General features: G+C 40.9%; 2 protein-coding genes across 2 annotated transcripts; both read right to left on the reverse strand.

Annotated features, from left to right (window-relative positions):
* Window positions 1–367: 367 nt before the first annotated feature.
* Window positions 368–6,240, reverse strand: zgc:55943 (uncharacterized protein LOC406337 homolog). Its single transcript, XM_063220491.1, has 6 exons — window positions 5,985–6,240; window positions 4,364–4,496; window positions 2,747–2,832; window positions 2,542–2,606; window positions 1,716–1,776; window positions 368–1,548 (listed from the first exon to the last, which is right to left on the reverse strand). Exons 2-6 carry the CDS (start codon window positions 4,452–4,454, stop codon window positions 1,510–1,512), a joined length of 342 nt encoding a protein of 113 aa, XP_063076561.1. The 5' UTR covers window positions 4,455–4,496; window positions 5,985–6,240; the 3' UTR covers window positions 368–1,509.
* A 2,564-nt stretch (window positions 6,241–8,804) lies between these two features.
* On the reverse strand, window positions 8,805–15,537 carry LOC134466596 (U3 small nucleolar ribonucleoprotein protein IMP3-like). Its single transcript, XM_063220492.1, has 7 exons — window positions 15,277–15,537; window positions 15,078–15,185; window positions 14,895–14,969; window positions 9,778–9,857; window positions 9,514–9,565; window positions 9,072–9,144; window positions 8,805–8,942 (listed from the first exon to the last, which is right to left on the reverse strand). Exons 1-7 carry the CDS (start codon window positions 15,411–15,413, stop codon window positions 8,916–8,918), a joined length of 552 nt encoding a protein of 183 aa, XP_063076562.1. The 5' UTR covers window positions 15,414–15,537; the 3' UTR covers window positions 8,805–8,915.
* Window positions 15,538–18,720: the final 3,183 nt, after the last annotated feature.

Below are 18,720 nucleotides of genomic sequence, written 5' to 3' on the forward strand. Positions count from 1 at the left end.
TTTAAAACATTTGTGAAGAGTTGCCAAATTCTAGACGAGTATTTTCAGGATCTCACACAGATTAATACATAGACATTATACAACACAGTTCATGTACAGACACACATGTCAATGCCATATTCTGTGATATAATCAATACTCCAGGTAAACATTTCAGTTACATTTGGACAAAACCTACAAAGAACAATATGCAGGACTGGCTTTTATCTTACATCCAGTACAAAATAAAACCAAAATAACTCTTAGAGTTGATCCTACAGCAATTCAGCTGCCATAGTCATTTACACTTTTGCCACACAAGTAACTTCACCTTCTAATTCAATACAGTTTCATGTGGTTTGGGCTACAGACAGCAAAAATTACAAAGTGATGTTAAATATATATTTGGGATCAACAGTCTTTACATAGTCCACACACCATGTAGCCTAAATACTACTGCAGAAAATAGTATGTGTTTTATGACTTCAACTTCCCTATGGTAGAGTATTTGCACTGAAGGCGAGCTGCAGAGGTGAGTTGTAGGCAGAAGGTAACAGCATGAGTGTCCTGAGATCGGTACACATTATGGGAGAGGTACAAGAAGCACAAATTGCAAAGACCAGAAAAACCTGACGGAGGAAAACCACGCAACTTAAAGGAAAGGAAGTTTCCTGAAGGACAAGAAAAATGTGCCTTTTGCATGTCTAATGGTCAACATTTTCTTTTCATTGAATGAGTGCCCGGAGGCCATTTTTATTGTTGTTAACTATTTTTTCCATGTATGAGGTTTGTTTACAGTGCTAAATGGATATTTGCCTAGTAGACATACTAATGGGCGGTCTTTTAATCCTTTAAAGGCATGACATATGTCAAAATACTGAATAAAATCCTGATCAAACATTGGCAAAAAATCTAAATAAAGTCTGTCCCGAAGAACGGTGTCCAGCACTGCCAACTGAAATCCACTTTCCCTCTTCACCTTGTAGGTAGGCAGCAGCAAGATAAGGCATAGGGATATGCAGACAGTCTGAACGTGGCTTTCCCCAAAGCTCCCCTCCATTGATCTTCCTCAGCTTACTATAACACTTGTCTCCTCTCCTGGCTTAGCATGACAAGACTCCTGAATGGGCACTAGTGGAAATTTGAATTCCATCAAAACACTTTTGTGCTACATAACGTGTGTGTGTGTGTGTGTGTGTGTGTGTGTGTGTGTGTGTGTGTGTGTGTGTGTGTGTGTGTGTGTGTGTGTGTGTGTGTGTGTACGCGCATTACCATTAAGTGTATGAGAAGTTGCTGTGATGGTAAAATAAAACTTAAACAGGTTCAGTACAAAAACGTTTAGACAACTGTAAACAAATATCAAAGGCTGTTTAGAAATGCTCTTGCCTTAATATGTTTATATGCCTAGTTGTGTTTTGTCTGCACCCTATTTTCCTGTGGGGATCACCAAGGAGAGGAGACAAAAGTTGGTTGCGATGAAAGATCGGGGTTCAGGCCTTGAGTTGACATGATTCAACTTTCAGAACTGTGCTATGTCACATCTTCTCCCTCTGAGCAGTAGTCCCGCCCCTGAAAACAGAAAAACAAAAATACACAAACATTCTGTATAAACAGTGATAGAGTCCAGTCTAGTGTAGTCTGTGGACAGGCAAACTATTTCTATTGCATAGGGTGTGTGTGCACTGCGTACAAAGTTACAGTATGGAAGATAAGTGAACGTGCCATTCCTTACTTACCATCTCAATCTTTTCATCCAGCATTCGGAAAAACTCCTGTTGGCTCTCTGATGAGTGAACACTAAATGAGATTTAAAAACAGAGTGGCATACCCGTTAAAAAGCCACAAGGGTTCATTTCAGTAGAGTGCCATGGTTATAACCCTGTAGTGCATGTCGGAATACAAAATGGCCGTACAATAATTTCCCCCGGCACTTTGCACTTAAGGTAGCCACATTGACAAGCAACACCTACCACCTTTACATTACATTACATTACACTTAGCTGACACTTGTATCCAAAGCGACTTACATTTACAGTATTTAGCTTCAGGGTATTGATTACAGGCCCTGGAGCAATGTGGGGTTAGATGCCTTGCTCAAGGACACTTCAGCCATGGATGAAGGTGCTGGTATGGGTGGGATTTGAACCTGCAACCCGCTGATCTAAAGGTCAGCACTCTAACCACTGAGCCATGGCTGTACCACCTTGAGTTGGTTCCCGGAAAAGGAAAAAAAGTTATTGTGAATCTAATCTAATCCAATTAAAGTTGCTTTAGCAAAATAAGTATTAACTTTGTTGTAATTTTTTTTTGAGGTTTTAACATTATATTTCATATGAAACTGCACAACATGGACTTCCACACCATGATAGTCACATGTCTGAAAAAAAGTTGGGACATTTGGTATTTTGTGAATAGAAACAAAATGCTGTCATTTTCAAAACATTCAGTCTGTTAATAAGATGGAAAATTGTGCAAAGACAACATATCAGTTGTTGCAACTCCTAAGGGAAATAAAACAAAACTTTAAGATAAAGGCAAAAGTACACAGAGAATGTAATTCACCTTATCTTGTTGCCATCATCACCTTGGTCCTTCGATTTGCCTCTATGCAAAACTGTATTTTTCTTCTGTAAATAAAAAAGTGTAATAGGAACGTTATACCTCCATTCATACATCAACACAGGTTTGCAAAATGTCTTACGCCACAGTAGTGTGACACGTAGTGAAGTGGAACTTAGTATGGGATGGCTATCGATGGAAGTCTTACCAGATTTTCCTTGTTGCTTGTATTCAATTGGTCTTCTTCGCCATGGTCATATTTGACCTTCTCCCCTCCCTTTGTTTTGTGTTCCTCTGGATGAAGCAAATATTAATTTGTACCATACAAGTGAAAGTGATAATATGATAACTGTTTTACAATGCAGTCATGCCACCATTTCCATCTCTGTGACAAGCGTATGCTGTGACAAGTTCATTTTAAGGGTTAAATACCACAATACATGTATTATACACAGTGCCCTCCATAATTATTGGAACCTCTGGAAAATGTACATTTAAAGCCTTACAATAAATCATTTTTTCCAGAAATCTACTAATATCCCCAGTACATAGCCAATTGTCCATAAAATCACCTGTTCCACAATTCCTTGGAAATACATAACGAAGTATTTGACATTTCTACAATAAATTACAAGGTTGACGTGTTCCCGTTTCCCTGAGGAGTATGACAGTGTGACAGAGTAGCCATTTCTCTAATCCACTTTTCAACATGGGAAAGACATCATTAAAAACTCAAATTCAAGTTGCAGACACGAGTATGAGTCAACCATCACAAGTCAGGCAGCAGCTACAGGACACTCACATAGACCCAGGGGAGGTTCTAGACCAAAATTACCAGGGAGGCCGAGGTGGCGCCATTATTTTTTCAGGGGAGCACATAAATTGACAAAAGAGATACATTTTTAATGTTATGAATATATAATATAAAGGGGTTGGACAAAATATCTGAGACATCTGTCATTTTAGTGTGGGAAGTTTCATGGCTCGAGTGGACCAGCCTGGTGGCCAATCTCCATTAACTGCACATTGCACTAGTAAAAAATGTTGAGCAAGACTGCTCTTACCCTGCTAATTGAACCTCCACACTTCACTTTACTGGTGCAATGTGCAAATTAATGAAGATTGGCCAACAGGCTGGTCAACTTGAGCCATGAAACTTCCCACACTAAAATGACAGGTGTCTCAGATATAAAATGTATATTATGTTACGGCAATTGGCTGTTCAGCACAGGGGCCAGGAGGAAATCAACAGGGGCCCTGGCCCACCCTGGCCCTTGTCTAGAACCGCACATGCATAGACCTGCCCGTCAGAAGACTCATCAAGAGGTTTAAGCAGCACTTTAGCAGCAGTAAATGAAAAAGCTGGGACGAGGACAGAAGTTAATTTTACCACCACACATAGTGAGTACGTAAGATCCGGCATCATCCTCATGTCAACAATTGTTTGGGGGGCATGGCACGGAATCACCGTTACTCACTCATAAACATAGATGGAAATGTCTTGTGCTTGTAGTGTGTAGTGTGCTTTAGTCAGATGGGTCTGAAAGTATTTGTGAAACCTTGCTACGTTGCATAGAAAATGTCCGGGTATTTCAAGGCGCCCCATCTGACTGAAGCACACTATCCCAGTTGGGTCTTTTAGTGAGAAATAATGACCCTAAACATGTGGCAAAATCCTCAAAGAAATGGTTCTCCAGACAGACTCAAGCTCATCCCATGGGCGTTAGACCCCAGACCTCATTCCCATGAGGAGGAGGGCACAGAGGAGATGACCAAGGTAGCTGGTACTAGGTAGCTGGTAGGAGGAAAAACTGTTAAAACTAACCTGAAAAAGCATCCCCATTGGTGTAGGCCTTGCTTTGGCCCTGATCATCCTCATTCGGCACAGCTAACTGCTTGGCTGAGGTGCAGCCCATCGCCTTACTCCCTGCCTTTAGTCACCTACATCTCCTTTAAACCTTAAAGAGCAAAGTGGAAAATGTTTAGAAACATGTAGTTACATCTAATGACAAAGAATATTTGTACATAAGTTAGTATAGGTCACACATTCATAATAGAATTTTGAGGAATAATTAACTCGCTGACTCTAATCAGTGAGTTGGCCTTACAGTGGTCTGCCATAAGCAAAGGTCAGCTGGTTGGGAGGTGCTCTGTAGGGGAAGTGAAAGCTCAACTGGGAAACTCCAACTACCGTTGTCATTGTGACACAGCACTCAACAGCACATAAGTGAACACTGCACACTGCAAAATTGCCTCACCTGTGCAAGGGGGCAGCCCCCAATGGTGCGCTGAGGGAGCAGTGCGGCGGGACAGTAGGCCTACCATGCTCGGGGAACCTCAGTCATGGAGGAGGATGGGGGGACAGCACTGGTTAATTACTCTCCCCACCAACCAGGCGGCAGGCAACCTCTGGGCTACAAGTCTTACCCATGACTGCCCTCTGTAGACTGATGACTACAAATGCTTGTCATACACCTGTGAGGTAGCCAATGATTACTAGTTTTTTCTATGACTTTTTCTCTGTTTCTATTCTATTCTGTAGGCTCTTAAAAACTACTAGAGACAAAAGGGACCATTGTCCCGGGCCCAGGGGACAGAGGTCCAGAATTGGGTTCTCATTACATGACTTTGTCCTGGGCCCAGTCAACGCTGTCATCGGCCCTGACCCATATGATCTGATGCGTAGGAGAGCACCACATCCACCACAGTAGCCTATGATATCTCTCTTTGATGAGTCGAATCACCAACCGGAATGAATACGGCCACACGAAAAACGGCCCACCCCACGACAAGAGGCAGCTGATGTGGTGGCAGAGTTCTTTATAGCCCCAGTGTACAAAGAAATAAGCAGTAGCATGGACAGGCATAGCCTATTATTTTCTCTTTTTTCATAACAACTCCAGTCTCTCAATTCAGAATAATGGGGTGGTATATGGAATAGCTTTTGCCCAGTCATAGTGACACGAACTGCGCAGCTGGGTGAATTTGTGCAACTTTCACCTTTGCGATAGGCTGAGTGAGCGCCGTCAGAGATAGGCGCAGTATTTCATTTAACGGTAGCGATCAGTGGTAATTAAGACCAGAAATAGGTGCAGTCATAGAGCTACAGAAAGTACAACACAGCAGCAATTTGAGAGCTAGAGCGTATGCAAACAAAACTTAACCCCTGCTGCAAGCTGCCACACAACCGACGTGCAGTTAGCTAGCTACACAGCTGTTGGCGCTTAATATGTCCCCATTCAATTTCACTGATTCACTTATAAAGATATATTTATACTGTCCAAAGAACAAGTACGGTAGGATGCCCAAAAGGCATGAAGAATGACGACAACTCGGAATAACAAAGAAACTGAAACCAGCATTTCAAATCGTGCGTACCTCCACACACAGAGACGCTCGTGAACCTATGCAATTCATGCACTCACAAAAATGCGGATCGTACTTACTTTATGTCGTCTTATTAACGCTGTTGTTGACTTCTAAATTAATGTTGGGAAGAGGGGCTATAGCAAGAAGGAACGTAACTCGCCCAAACTGTCGCCCGTGCCTTGCATGTGAATTCTTCCAGCCAACAGACATAAATAATCGATGGGCCACCGATTCATTTCCCAGTTTGCTATGATGATGATGATGATAATTGTGATTCTGGTTGTGAAAGGTCAAGTAGTACACCAAACATTTCTGACGTTATGAGAAGAATTCGTCGCCTCAGTTTTCGTCAAAATACCAACACAAACATGACAAACATGACAACACAAACATGAGCTTGCTGTGTTGGAATGACGACATGCCATATTTCAAAGTATTTTGTACGTTTTTTATGGGGCACAGCTAAAATTCTCAAACCCACATTGATGACCTTACTAGTTTGAATGATTTATGTTAGCCAAAAATATATTGTTATACGAGAATGACGTGTGGACGTACGGGGGTCAAGCGGAACTATTGTTGAAGTACTATACACTTAGTCGAGCATTATTCTTGAACACACACAGAGGATGCTGAGCACATTAACCCTTTCACGCACCATGAAAAAAAATGTGCAAGATTTTTTTTTCTACTGATTTTCTCACTCATTATGAAGAATTTTGAAGGAATTTTTCAAAAATCTCTTTTTATGTGGAAGTTATTATACAGTCCACATATGTGGACACTGCGCATTAGAGGAATGGAAAGTTAGGCCTATAGCCAATGCTGATGAACAAAAGGCTTAGTTTGATTCAGCACGTATTCTAGGTCAATCCTACTTCAAATCAGACACTTTGGGACCCAACCGACCCGGATTTCAATCATACTTGGTGTGCCTTTTCAGTAGCAAGGTAGCACCCCAGAACTGCATTGGTTTGAATCTGACACTAATATTAAGGGAGAAACAGACTAGGAAAGGTTCACATGTGAGGGTAGGACACTATACATTCAGCCTTGAATATATCAGTCAGTGTTAGTCACAAAAAGATGCCTGTGGTGTTGTTTGAAAGCTCTTTTCTGGCTCTACATATTACACAATCACATTGGAATACAACTACTGTCAGAATATGAATTATGATAAATTGAAAAATTAAAAATTGAATATCTGAAAAAACTTATATTTTAAAATGGCCAGTTCCTTGTCCAAACGTAGCCGGCAATGTCATGAGCAGCACCTAAAATGCTGGTGTTCGGTTTGTTATTCATTTCAGAGAGAAGTTGACTCACAAATATGGCATCATGCAGACCACTTACTAATAATATGGTAATACCATAGTAGCATCACATGACAAAACAAAAACAAAACAAAAATGGTCAGTGTCCATGGTCCCAGGTTTCAGAAACTAAGGCAGATGTCCATTTATACACACCAAATGATGATATGTGAATGTTTGAACATTCCTTCTCTGTGTACCTGTGCCATCTTCCCTTTACCGTACTTTAAAGAGATAATCAATGGCTACACTCTCATTTTGTACTCTACCAGTGCATTTGAAGCAGCAGCTGTGTCTTTTGTAGATAATGTATAAGTACGTCCCGTTGCAGTTACAGGTTCCACTACCAGAAGCACATCCTGATGATCCATGACAAGTCTATCTAGTCTGAAGGGAAAAGTGAAGGATGGAGATGGTCCATGAGGATAAAAACATTTTTGTTTTGTTTTTGTTTTGTCATGTGATGCTACTATGGTATTACCATATTATTAGTAAGTGGTCTGTATGACGCCATATTTGTGAGTCAAATTCTCTCTGAAATGAATAACAAACCGAACACCAGCATTTTAGGTGCTGCTCATGACATTGCCGGCTACGTTTGGACAAGGAACTGGCCATTTTAAAATATAGGTTTTTTAGATATTCAATTTTTTAATTTTTCAATTTATCATAATTCATATTCTGAGAGTAGTTGTATTCCAAGGTGATTGTGTAATATGTAGAGCCAGAAAAGAGCTTTCAAACAACACCACAGGCATCTTTTTGTGACTAACACTGACTGATATATTCAAGGCTGAATGTATAGTGTCCTACCCTCACATGTGAACCTTTCCTAGTCTGTTTCTCCCTTAATATTAGTGTCAGATTCAAACCAATGCAGTTCTGGGGTGCTACCTTGCTACTGAAAAGGCACACCAAGTATGATCGAAATCCGGGTCGGTCGGGTCCCAAAGTGTCTGATTTCACGTGAAATGACCCATATGTCTTGGCGGAAGTACGTAGGATGGCCCGCGAGGCTATACCTGGCTTCCCCCTCCCTGTCATATGTAGTAGTAGCCTAGTAGTAGTAGTACTAGTAATACATGTAATTTTAAAATAATTAAATTTTAAAGTAACTAATGAAAGTAATTATTAAAATAAAATAAAAAAATTCCAACACTTTTGCAAATTACCTGACCTGAAATAGTAATGTCCGTGACTTCCATAACAAAAGTAGGCCTGCTATATAACACCAAGACCAAATATATAAAATTGTATAAAAACAGATTAGATCAGATTGACTTAATCCACGCCAAGGTTTTGGAGAAAACAAACTACTCAAATAAAGGTTTAGGATATTGGACCTTCACCGGTATTTGCAAAATTATGAATTTGTGGCTTTCACCGTCTGTAACAGCTTTACCTGATATACCTGATATCCCACAATTTCCCAACTTGTTAGTGGTTTAATGATACTTCACTTAGCGCTTCTTACTATGCTCAGGATAGTTGAATAGTGCGTCCTAAAATGTGCAAGAGCATTTGAATTGGTGTATATAGTCATGCACACATAGCTAAGTGAATATTAACACAAAAACACACATCTTACATTCCGAAGTTTTATTCATATACATTAAAAAACACATTGAAAAAAAAGTTGTTGGTTGTGTATGTCAATGACAGTATCCTGATTATTCTGCCAGATTCTGAAGATTCTTACACCACAAGATCAAAGTCATCCCTCTGTAAACAACAGACACACCATCAGACACAGGAATTGTGCAAATTCAAAACAACAGTGTAGTACTAGGAATGATAGAACTACAAAATGCTAATTCCCAACGGTGAGTTGAAGTCATCTACGTTCCTTACCTCATCATTGTAATTCATGACATGTTGTTTAATCTTAGATGAGTCCACCCATGTGACAAAGTCTTCCATACTCCTGTGTACACACAAGACAGTAGAGAGACAGTATTAAAGTTTATGAAAGCCGAAAGCCCAACTGGGAAACTCCAACTCCCATTGTAATTGTGACACAGCACACAAGTGAACACTGCACACAACGAAATTGCGTTCATGCCTCACACGTACAAGGGGGCAGCCCCCAATGCTGCCCGAAAGGGAGCAGTGCGGCGGGACAGTACCATGCTCAGAGTACCTCAGTCATGGAGGAGGATGGGGGAGAGCACTGGTTAATTCTGTCGCCCTAACGGCTAACCTAAGACAGTGCCCACCCATGACTTTATGTCAATGATATGAGAACCCTTATTGGGATGTGTTAAGTAGTAAACTAAGATGGTTGTGAATTTACCTGGTGACGAGGAATGCTGGATCTGATACTATTTCCGGTCCAACTCTAATGTCTTTGAACAAGTCAAGGCAAGTAAATGTGTAATTCGTATGCTAAATGTGCAACACTCTTCTAGTTTATCATCCTGGTTTCCACACAAACTGTTCAAATTAGTGTACCACCAGTCAGCATAAAACATGACCAATAGTATTTGTTAGTGAAAGAGTATGTTCGTGTCTCTTGTGTTAGATGTCCAACAATAATTTGTTGCATTTGTAAGGATACGTCCTTGTTCAATGAAGGTAATTGCCGTCTTCAGATTCTGGGCCATACGTAAGCGCACCATGACAGTTGGAAGTCGTCTCCTAGAAGCAGAAACATAAATAAGTTAATCACATCAGCGATTTAAATGATGACAGCTTTTGTTTGCATGTGTTAACATTAAACACTTGTGAAAACTCTTAAGCTGCATAAATATTAGTAACCTTACAAGCTATGCCTCTCCTAATATGAATAGCTATATTGATTAGAATTGAACATACTGATTGTTTGTGGAACAAATTAATGTAGCCCATAGGCCAAAGCAGAAGTTGGCATCACAGAAAGTGGCACAATCAAATATTTTTTAGGGATGCACAATACCACTTTCTTGAAAACCGATTCGAGTATGAGTTACATTAATGTCTGTACTCGCTGATTTGGAGTACAGATACCGATACTTCAACCCCCAACATACAATGTAAATAAATGCACAGCCTTCATTTTTTTCAACGGTGATATGTGTTTTATTGTCAATTTCCATGTAGATTTAAACCTTAGTAAATGTATGGGGCAGTACTTTTTTCCTAGCCTCGCGAGCCATCCTACGTACTTCCGCCAAAGGATTGGCTCCACTACTGTAGTCTGGCCGTGCTTCTCTGTGGACTGCCTGGAGCAGTAGAATTTTGATCGCAACGCCCCCCCAGAAAACAGCCAATAATCGAATACGCCCCCCACGTGGGGGCGAAAGGGGGAGGACGCATGTGACAATGTCGTAAACATCTGCGCCAGAGCCATTGGTCTGCACTATGTTGTTGTTGAGTAACTGCCAGCGATTGGGTGAGAGGTGTCCAATAATTTCAAACCATAACTGAGTGCAAACTTCCTGCTTCCTACAATCGCTTCAGAGCAAACAAATGTCAGACCATAAATACGAAATGAATGGTAGTATTATGGGATGGTCAGGACCAGGCTACTTTTTTCCCATGCTACTCCCAAGTCAATGGCCCTTGATATGATATGATATGATATATGTTGCGTTGTTTCTAGGGTTGGGAAGATTCACCGATGCCTATAGGAAAATTGACACAACCTGGACAATGCAGTTGCATTTATTTGCAAACGTCTGCATCGGTAAAAAACACAAATAAACTTGAGATGCATCTTATGTAAACTGTCTGCATTGTTACGAACCGAATCATAGGCCCTATCTCAGCCAGCATTGGCTGTGTCAGATTCAAACCGTCTTTCGCTTCGTCAGTTGCGTTTCCAGTGTTTCAAAAGTAATAAGCACAGCTTTTAATATCAATTTAATATATTAATCTGTTCTGTATCGCATCATATCAAATCGTACTACATCATATGGTACTGTAATTGAATCGTACCATATTGTACTGCATAGTGTACTGCAATAGATAGAAATATCGTATCGTATCTTATCACTGGTATTTTCATGAATCATGAATGTAACAAATCGTTGCCATGTGTATTGAGATGCGTATCGCTTTGATGATGAAGGTTCCCATCCCTAGTTGTTTCATGTAGTAGCAGAACCAGTGCCTGGTATTGGCAAGTGTTTGACAAGTATGGTCCAGGTAGACAGATGCTGAGGCACTCAAGGTTGCATTTTTTAAACTTTTTTATTTGGCTACAATGCCTAAGCATTATTTTGGCCTTCTTCAGGGTGGATACGGAAAAAAATGCAACCTTGAGTGCCTCAGCTACTGTCTACCTGGACCAAGTTTGAGAGCCCACACTGATGAGCACCAAGGAAAAAAGGTGAAGACCCAGAAGCACTCCAATTACCTGCTTGTGTGTGATGTTTGACAAGTATGTGTATAATGAGCAAGTACCGGGGCTTTTACCACACATCCCTATTTTTTTTCTTTATCCTGAATGCCTGAGAGACATTATTTGGTATGGGTCATTTCACGTGAAATCAGACACTTTGGGACCCGACCGACCCGGATTTCAATCATACTTGGTGTGCCTTTTCAGTAGCAAGGTAGCACCCCAGAACTGCATTGGTTTGAATCTGACACTAATATTAAGGGAGAAACAGACTAGGAAAGGTTCACATGTGAGGGTAGGACACTATACATTCAGCCTTTAATATATCAGTCAGTGTTAGTCACAAAAAGATGCCTGTGGTGTTGTTTGAAAGCTCTTTTCTGGCTCTACATATTACACAATCACCTTGGAATACAACTACTCTCAGAATATGAATTATGATAAATTGAAAAATTAAAAATTGAATATCTAAAAAACCTATATTTTAAAATGGCCAGTTCCTTGTCCAAACGTAGCCGGCAATGTCATGAGCAGCACCTAAAATGCTGGTGTTCGGTTTGTTATTCATTTCAGAGAGAAGTTGACTCACAAATATGGCATCATACAGACCACTTACTAATAATATGGTAATACCATAGTAGCATCACATGACAAAACAAAAACAAAACAAAAATGGTCAGTGTCCATGGTCCCAGGTTTCAGAAACTAAGGCAGATGTCCATTTATACACACCAAATGATGATATGTGAATGTTTGAACATTCCTTCTCTGTGTACCTGTGCCATCTTCCCTTTACCGTACTTTAAAGAGATAATCAATGGCTACACTCTCATTTTGTACTCTACCAGTGCATTTGAAGCAGCAGCTGTGTCTTTTGTAGATAATGTATAAGTACGTCCCGTTGCAGTTACAGGTTCCACTACCAGAAGCACATCCTGATGATCCATGACAAGTCTATCTGGTCTGAAGGTTAAAGTGAAGGGTGGAAATGGCCCATGAGGATGCAGGAAGTTCAGTTTCACCTCTCCAGTGCTCGGCATACATTCCTCAGCACATGCTAGCCACCAGTTGCCATCATATACAGCTACAACATACCCTTTGATGCTTGAAAATGTAACACATTCCTTTACTGAGCTCACTCTTTCAAGTCTGCCTTCTCTGAATGCTCAAAATGGCCTAACTTCTACTGTGTCCATTGACAATGGGCAGAAGCTGTGTAGTTTTTGAGTACCTGGAATAGTTCTTGCAGATTCAAACCTTTTCAACAGGTTCTCAGCTTCATGATGGTACATCTCTGTTGTGGCAAACTGGCAATGGATGTTCTTGACATTATCCTTGACAAAAAAAACAAAACAGTTGCTATGGCGTTACAATTTAATTGTCAATAGGACGTTGCAGACTTGCTCGTGCAGCAAGCCATTTAACTGTCCCTCCAACGCCATCACATGGACCTTTGCCATGTGATGTGGCAAAAAAGTGCAACTCTGCAGGTATGTGAAAATCTGCCTCGTGGTGGCACAAATGTGTTGTGTTTTTAAGGTTCTTATATTGTGCAGCACAGCCATCAGAAAAAATATAGGATCTTCTTTGGACGTTCTGTCATTGATGAAGTGTCACTGAGGAACTGAATTAGGAGCTTCTGAAACAGATGTACAGCAATTGTATCATGAATGTTGCAGTCTGAAATAGCAACAAAACAGATTTTTTTCCCAGTTTCAACTGAGCTTGGCAGTAGCATACAAATGGATGGATTGTGGCCTGCACTGGTTGTTCCAGTGAAATGATTGAATAGCATCTTGAATTACAAAACTATAGTTTTAAAAACATTCCTGGTTCAAGGGAGTCAGTCAAGGATAATGTCAAGAACATCCATTGCCAGTTTGCCACAACAGAGATGTACCATCATGAAGCTGAGAATCTGTTGAAAAGGTTTGAATCTGCAAGAACTATTCCAGGTACTCAAAAACTACACAGCTTCTGCCCATTGTCAATGGACACAGTGGAAGTTAGGCCATTTTGAGCATTCAGAGAAGGCAGAGTTGAAAGAGTGAGCTCAGTAAAGGAATGTGTTACATTTTCAAGCATCAAAGGGTATGTTGTAGCTGTATATGATGGCAACTGGTGGCTAGCATGTGCTGAGGAATGTATGCAGAGCACTGGAGAGGTGAAACTGAACTTCCTGCATCCTCATGGGCCATCTCCATCCTTCACTTTAACCTTCAGACCAGATAGACTTGTCATGGATCATCAGGATGTGCTTCTGGTAGTGGAACCTGTAACTGCAACGGGACGTACTTATACATTATCTACAAAAGACACAGCTGCTGCTTCAAATGCACTGGTAGAGTACAAAATGAGAGTGTAGCCATTGATTATCTCTTTAAAGTACGGTAAAGGGCAGATGGCACAGGTACACAGAGAAGGAATGTTTCAAACATTCACATATCATCATTTGGTGTGTATAAATTGGACATCTGCCTTAGTTTCTGAAACCTGGGACCATGGACACTGACCATTTTTGTTTTGTTTTTGTTTTGTCATGTGATGCTACTATGCTATTATCATATTATTAGTAAGTGGTCTGTATGACGGCATATTTGTGAGTCAAATTCTCTCTGAAATGAATAACAAACCGAACACCAGCATTTTAGGTGCTGCTCATGACATTGCCGGCTACGTCTGGACAAGGAACTGGCCATGTTAAAATATAGGTTTTTTTTAGATATTCAATTTTTAATTTTTCAATTTTTCATAATTCATATTCTGAGGTAGTTGTATTCTAAGGTGATTGTGTAATATGTAAGCCCAGAAAAGAGCTTTCAAACAACAACACCACAGGCATCTTTTGTGACTAACACTGACTGATATATTCAAGGCTGAATGTATAGTGTCCTACCCTCACATGTGAACCTTTCCTAGTCTGTTTCTCCCTTAATATTAGTGTCAGATTCAAACCAATGCAGTTCTGGGGTGCTACCTTGCTACTGAAAAGGCACACCAAGTATGATCGAAATCCGGGTCGGTCGGGTCCCAAAGTGTCTGATTTCACGTGAAATGACCCGTATGGTACAGGGGTGGCTGTCTTGTATTTTTACTTGCTTTTATAATGATATCTTGTCCAGATTGCAACACACTCATGTGTAGGTAGGTATATTAGGTGTAGGCTATGCAAGTGTGTGGAACAATAGAATATGTCTGATGCTATCATAGACACCACAGGGATTCAGAAAATACAGTATACAGTTTGGATGGAAAATGTACTTTCCCAAGTATTACATAGGCCAAAATGTATCCTCGTACACTCAATAACACAGGGTTAGGATTGAGGCAGAAGTGGTGGTGGTCTGTTTTACCTGCAGAAGGACGAGGCACTGACACTCTCAACAAGGGACAGGTTTTGTTTGGTTGGGATTAATCCTGCGGTGTACCTGTAGGATAGTAGTGCAATTATCAGGAAGAATGGGGTTGTAACATTGACTTGGGGTAAGTATTATATGATGCAATGAACAGAAGGCAAAACAAGACAACACACTCACAGTTTTTCTAGCAGAAGTGCTGTACTGTGAGCTCTGAATCCATCCTTTTCGTTCAGGTCCCGTATTTTTCGTGCGATATCCCTAATGCTACGGCTTAACTTGTTGTATCTAGGGTATAAACACAACAAGGAGGTGAATTATAATGAACAAGGACCCATTCATTCAGCCATCACTTTCAGCTATTAGACTTTTCACTTACTTGGTGTAGTCTTCTCTCCTTTCGATATGGTATTTCCGTAGTATTTTAACCTCCTGTAAGTTATTGTCGACCTCCCAGTTTAAGAAATCTACCTTCTTTAAGAGTTTCTGTTCGTGGAATTTTAATTTGCGCACCATTTTCACCAGATTGCAAAGACAATTGTAGAGGAAAATCTATCAGCTCCAGGACATGTTTAGGAAATGGCACACATGGATGACTACTTCTACCACCACGCACGTCTACATGATGCATTCCACTGCCACCCAGCGGCGTGGATGACACCAACAACTGAGTGAGTGTTTTTCTATTCTTTTCCTCTGCCAGCATTATTTTTAAAGGTGCCCTGTGTACTATTTTTTGCTCTTTCTTTCCAGAATTCATGCTGTCCATTCATTAATGTTACCCTTTTCATGACTACTCACCACCATCATAAAATGCTATGTATACATTATTTGCATACATGAAAAGGGTGATCTTCTCCATGGTCCGTCATTTTGAATTTCCAGAAATAGCCATTTTAAGCTGCAAAACGTACTATACTTTGGTCATACTAATACATATTAGTTTATTACTCTGTAAATATTTATTTTAAAAAATATCAAATTTGGCAGCACATTTTCAATGAGCAGCATAGTTGCAATACTCTGGCCACATTCTTACACAGTGAACCCTTAAAAAATTGTGGTATTTGAAGCACCATAATATCTGTTTTCTGGCCTGAAAGGTAGCAAATCTTTGAAAGGGTGCATCACGATACAGCTTCACTGCATTGTGATAGGCGTACAGTATTTACCAAACATACAGCCCCCGGGCTGTGTTAGAGTTAGTTCAGTCAGTGTGTGTGTGTGCTTTTGAATCAGTGCGGTGTGTGTGTGTGTGTGTGTGTGTGTGTGTGTTTTGAGTTAGTGCAAGTAGAATGTGCAATCACGATAGTGTTGGGAGGGGCTATCAGCGATGGGAGGGTGGGTTAATTGTGTTCAGCATCCTGATTGCTTGGTGTATGAAGCTCTTTGCCAGCCGGGTGGTACGGGAGCAGAGGCACCTGTACCTCTTTCCATAGGGCAGGAGACTGAACAGTTTGTGTGCAGGGTGGCTTGTGTCCTTGGTGATCATCATTGCTTTGCTGGTGAGGCGGGTGGTATGTCCTGCAGGGAGAGGAGTGGTGCTCCAATGATCTTCGCTGTGTTCATATAGGCCTACCAAATGATACTTTTTACAAAATTATTTCAGTTGTGCACAGGGTTGCCAACGGTCACTTGAAATACGGAATCGTCCCGTATTTGTATGAAGTACGGGTTCTGTATTGAGCAGAACCAGGACACAGGAAGTTAAGATGTGTTAAAATTCAGGAAATTACATCTAAGAAATACACCATTTTGAAGTGCGATGAAGTGCGGCCCGTTTGAGATCACATGAGTTGTATGTGGCCCCTGAACCAAAATGAGTTTGACACCCCTGCTCTAAATTAACACCATGCTTGTGAAATTTCAGCTTGGCTGGTAGAAAAGACCAATTTACTAGCCGCTTTGACCCATAAGTGTGTGGTTCGCTGGTAAAATTAGCATCTACTAGCCATTTTGGCTGGGGATGAAAAAAGTTAATTTAGAGCCCTAACTTGCCTGGCTCTTACCTGACCTGTAATTCCGGACAGTTTTGTGAGCTCCATTATGTCTGGGAGCATAGGATTCCATTTCTCCAGTCAAAAAAACAATTGGAGCATTTATTGCTTCAATATCAACAAATTCCTTCAAAAATGTTTTCTGTTTATCTCTAAAGCATCAATATAGTCTATAATAGCCTATGTCCTGTGACTCCTCAATGCGAGCTGCCATTGATATTGAAGCAATAAATGCTCCGATTATTTTTTAATTGGAGAAATGGAATCCTGCATGCTCCCAGACCTCCGTGTGTGCTGAGCACCACCAGGGGACTCCAGAGCTACACACACACACACACACACACACACACACACACACACACACACACACACACACACACACACACACAGAGGTCCGGTAGGAACCAGGCTACTGGTTACCTCCCTAATATTTCTTTAACCATGTGGCAGGGCAAGTGTTTTCATTTATTTTGTATTTGTTGTATTTCCTTCAACCTTTGTTTAGCCAGAAAAGTCATTTTAAGAGGTGTTGATTCTGCCAAGGAGTCCTTGTCCATACTAAATATAAAAAAATAATATATTGTGCGGCTCCAGGGCATGACGGTAACTTTCATGTTCGCCACTAGGGGTTTTCTGAACCTTTCAGCCGTTCCACTCGCCACAGTTCTGTTCTGTCTTCTTTGTGCTTGGGCAGAAGATTAAGTACTGCAGTAAGAAAAAAAAAGAAATTGGACATGAAAATGAATCAAACAAAAAACAACAAAACAGAAAACAGAAAAACAAACAATTGTGCAGGCGACAAACAAAATATATAATCTGATGGCCTACATGACAAAGTGGCTTTTAGTTACAATGCAATGATTACTAATACAATGATACCCATAGCTTTTACCAGCATTTAGCTGGTTGACATGTTAAGTGAAGTGAAAGCCCAACTGGGAAACTCCAACTCCCATTGTCATTGTGACACAGCACTCAAGTGTTCACTGCACACAACAAAATTGCATTTATGCTTCACCCATGCAAGGGGGCAGCCCCCAAGGGAGCAGTGCGGCGGGACGATACCATGCTCAGGGTACCTCAGTCATGGAGGAGGATGGGGGAGAGCACTGGTTAATTACTCACCCCACCAACCTGGCGAGTCCGGAGTCGAACCGGCAACCTTTGGGCTACAAGTCTGACGCCCTAACCGCTTACCCATGTGTGCCAGTGTCAAGCCCATGTAGGCCTACAGCTCATCAGCAAATACAGCAAACATGTAAAGCCTGTTTTAATTACTTTGCCTCAAGGATGGGAGTGTGAGTTAGAAGGCTAACCTTTGTGGGGAATGTAGCTTAAGTGCAGAGAGTCAGTTGGATGCAATGGGTTATTTGCCACTTGTCCAGGTTATTTTCACTTTAAAGGACAAGAGCACTATTTTGAACATTAAGCCCCTTTTCTGAGTTGTCTGCAATGTTGTAGAACCCCACTCACTGTCTTTTTTTCATGTTTGCTGCTGTCTCCGTTATTTGGCTGTTTTAGATTTGGTCTCAATTGGCTTTACGATGGCCGTCTATTGGGCATGCCCAATATGTACATTTGTTTTCGAAAGTATGCATCTCATTGAGTGGTTAGGGCTGTTCAATGGCATTCCCTAACAAATTTGAAGGAGAAAAATGGCTGTTGATAGTGTATTAAATATGGTAGTACAGCTCTCACACGCTGTCATACTGATCACTTTAAGTTCAAGATGGCACGTTGTGGCAAAGAACTCTCCAAACTCTGACAATAAATTGCTGCTACTATAACAAGAGTGACAAGAGTCTGAAACTGTGCAGCAGCATATG

The sequence above is a fragment of the Engraulis encrasicolus genome, chromosome 16 (assembly GCF_034702125.1).
Source record: "Engraulis encrasicolus isolate BLACKSEA-1 chromosome 16, IST_EnEncr_1.0, whole genome shotgun sequence".
NCBI classification, from domain to species: Eukaryota; Metazoa; Chordata; class Actinopteri; order Clupeiformes; family Engraulidae; genus Engraulis; species Engraulis encrasicolus.

Excerpts from the sequence above, each read along its gene's own strand:
- zgc:55943 (XM_063220491.1), bottom strand. The coding sequence starts at position 4,454 with ATGGGCTGCACCTCAGCCAAGCAGTTAGCTGTGCCGAATGAGGATGAT. Across the intron at positions 2,607-2,746 it reads CAAGCAACAAGGAAAATCTG|AAGAAAAATACAGTTTTGCA; the intron begins GTAAGACTTCCA and ends TTTTATTTACAG. Across the intron at positions 1,777-2,541 it reads GATGATGGCAACAAGATAAG|TGTTCACTCATCAGAGAGCC; the intron begins GTGAATTACATT and ends AATCTCATTTAG.
- LOC134466596 (XM_063220492.1), bottom strand. The coding sequence starts at position 15,413 with ATGGTGCGCAAATTAAAATTCCACGAACAGAAACTCTTAAAGAAGGTA. Across the intron at positions 9,858-14,894 it reads AGTGCCTCGTCCTTCTGCAG|GAGACGACTTCCAACTGTCA; the intron begins GTAAAACAGACC and ends TTCTGCTTCTAG. Across the intron at positions 9,145-9,513 it reads CCAGCATTCCTCGTCACCAG|GAGTATGGAAGACTTTGTCA; the intron begins GTAAATTCACAA and ends GTGTGTACACAG.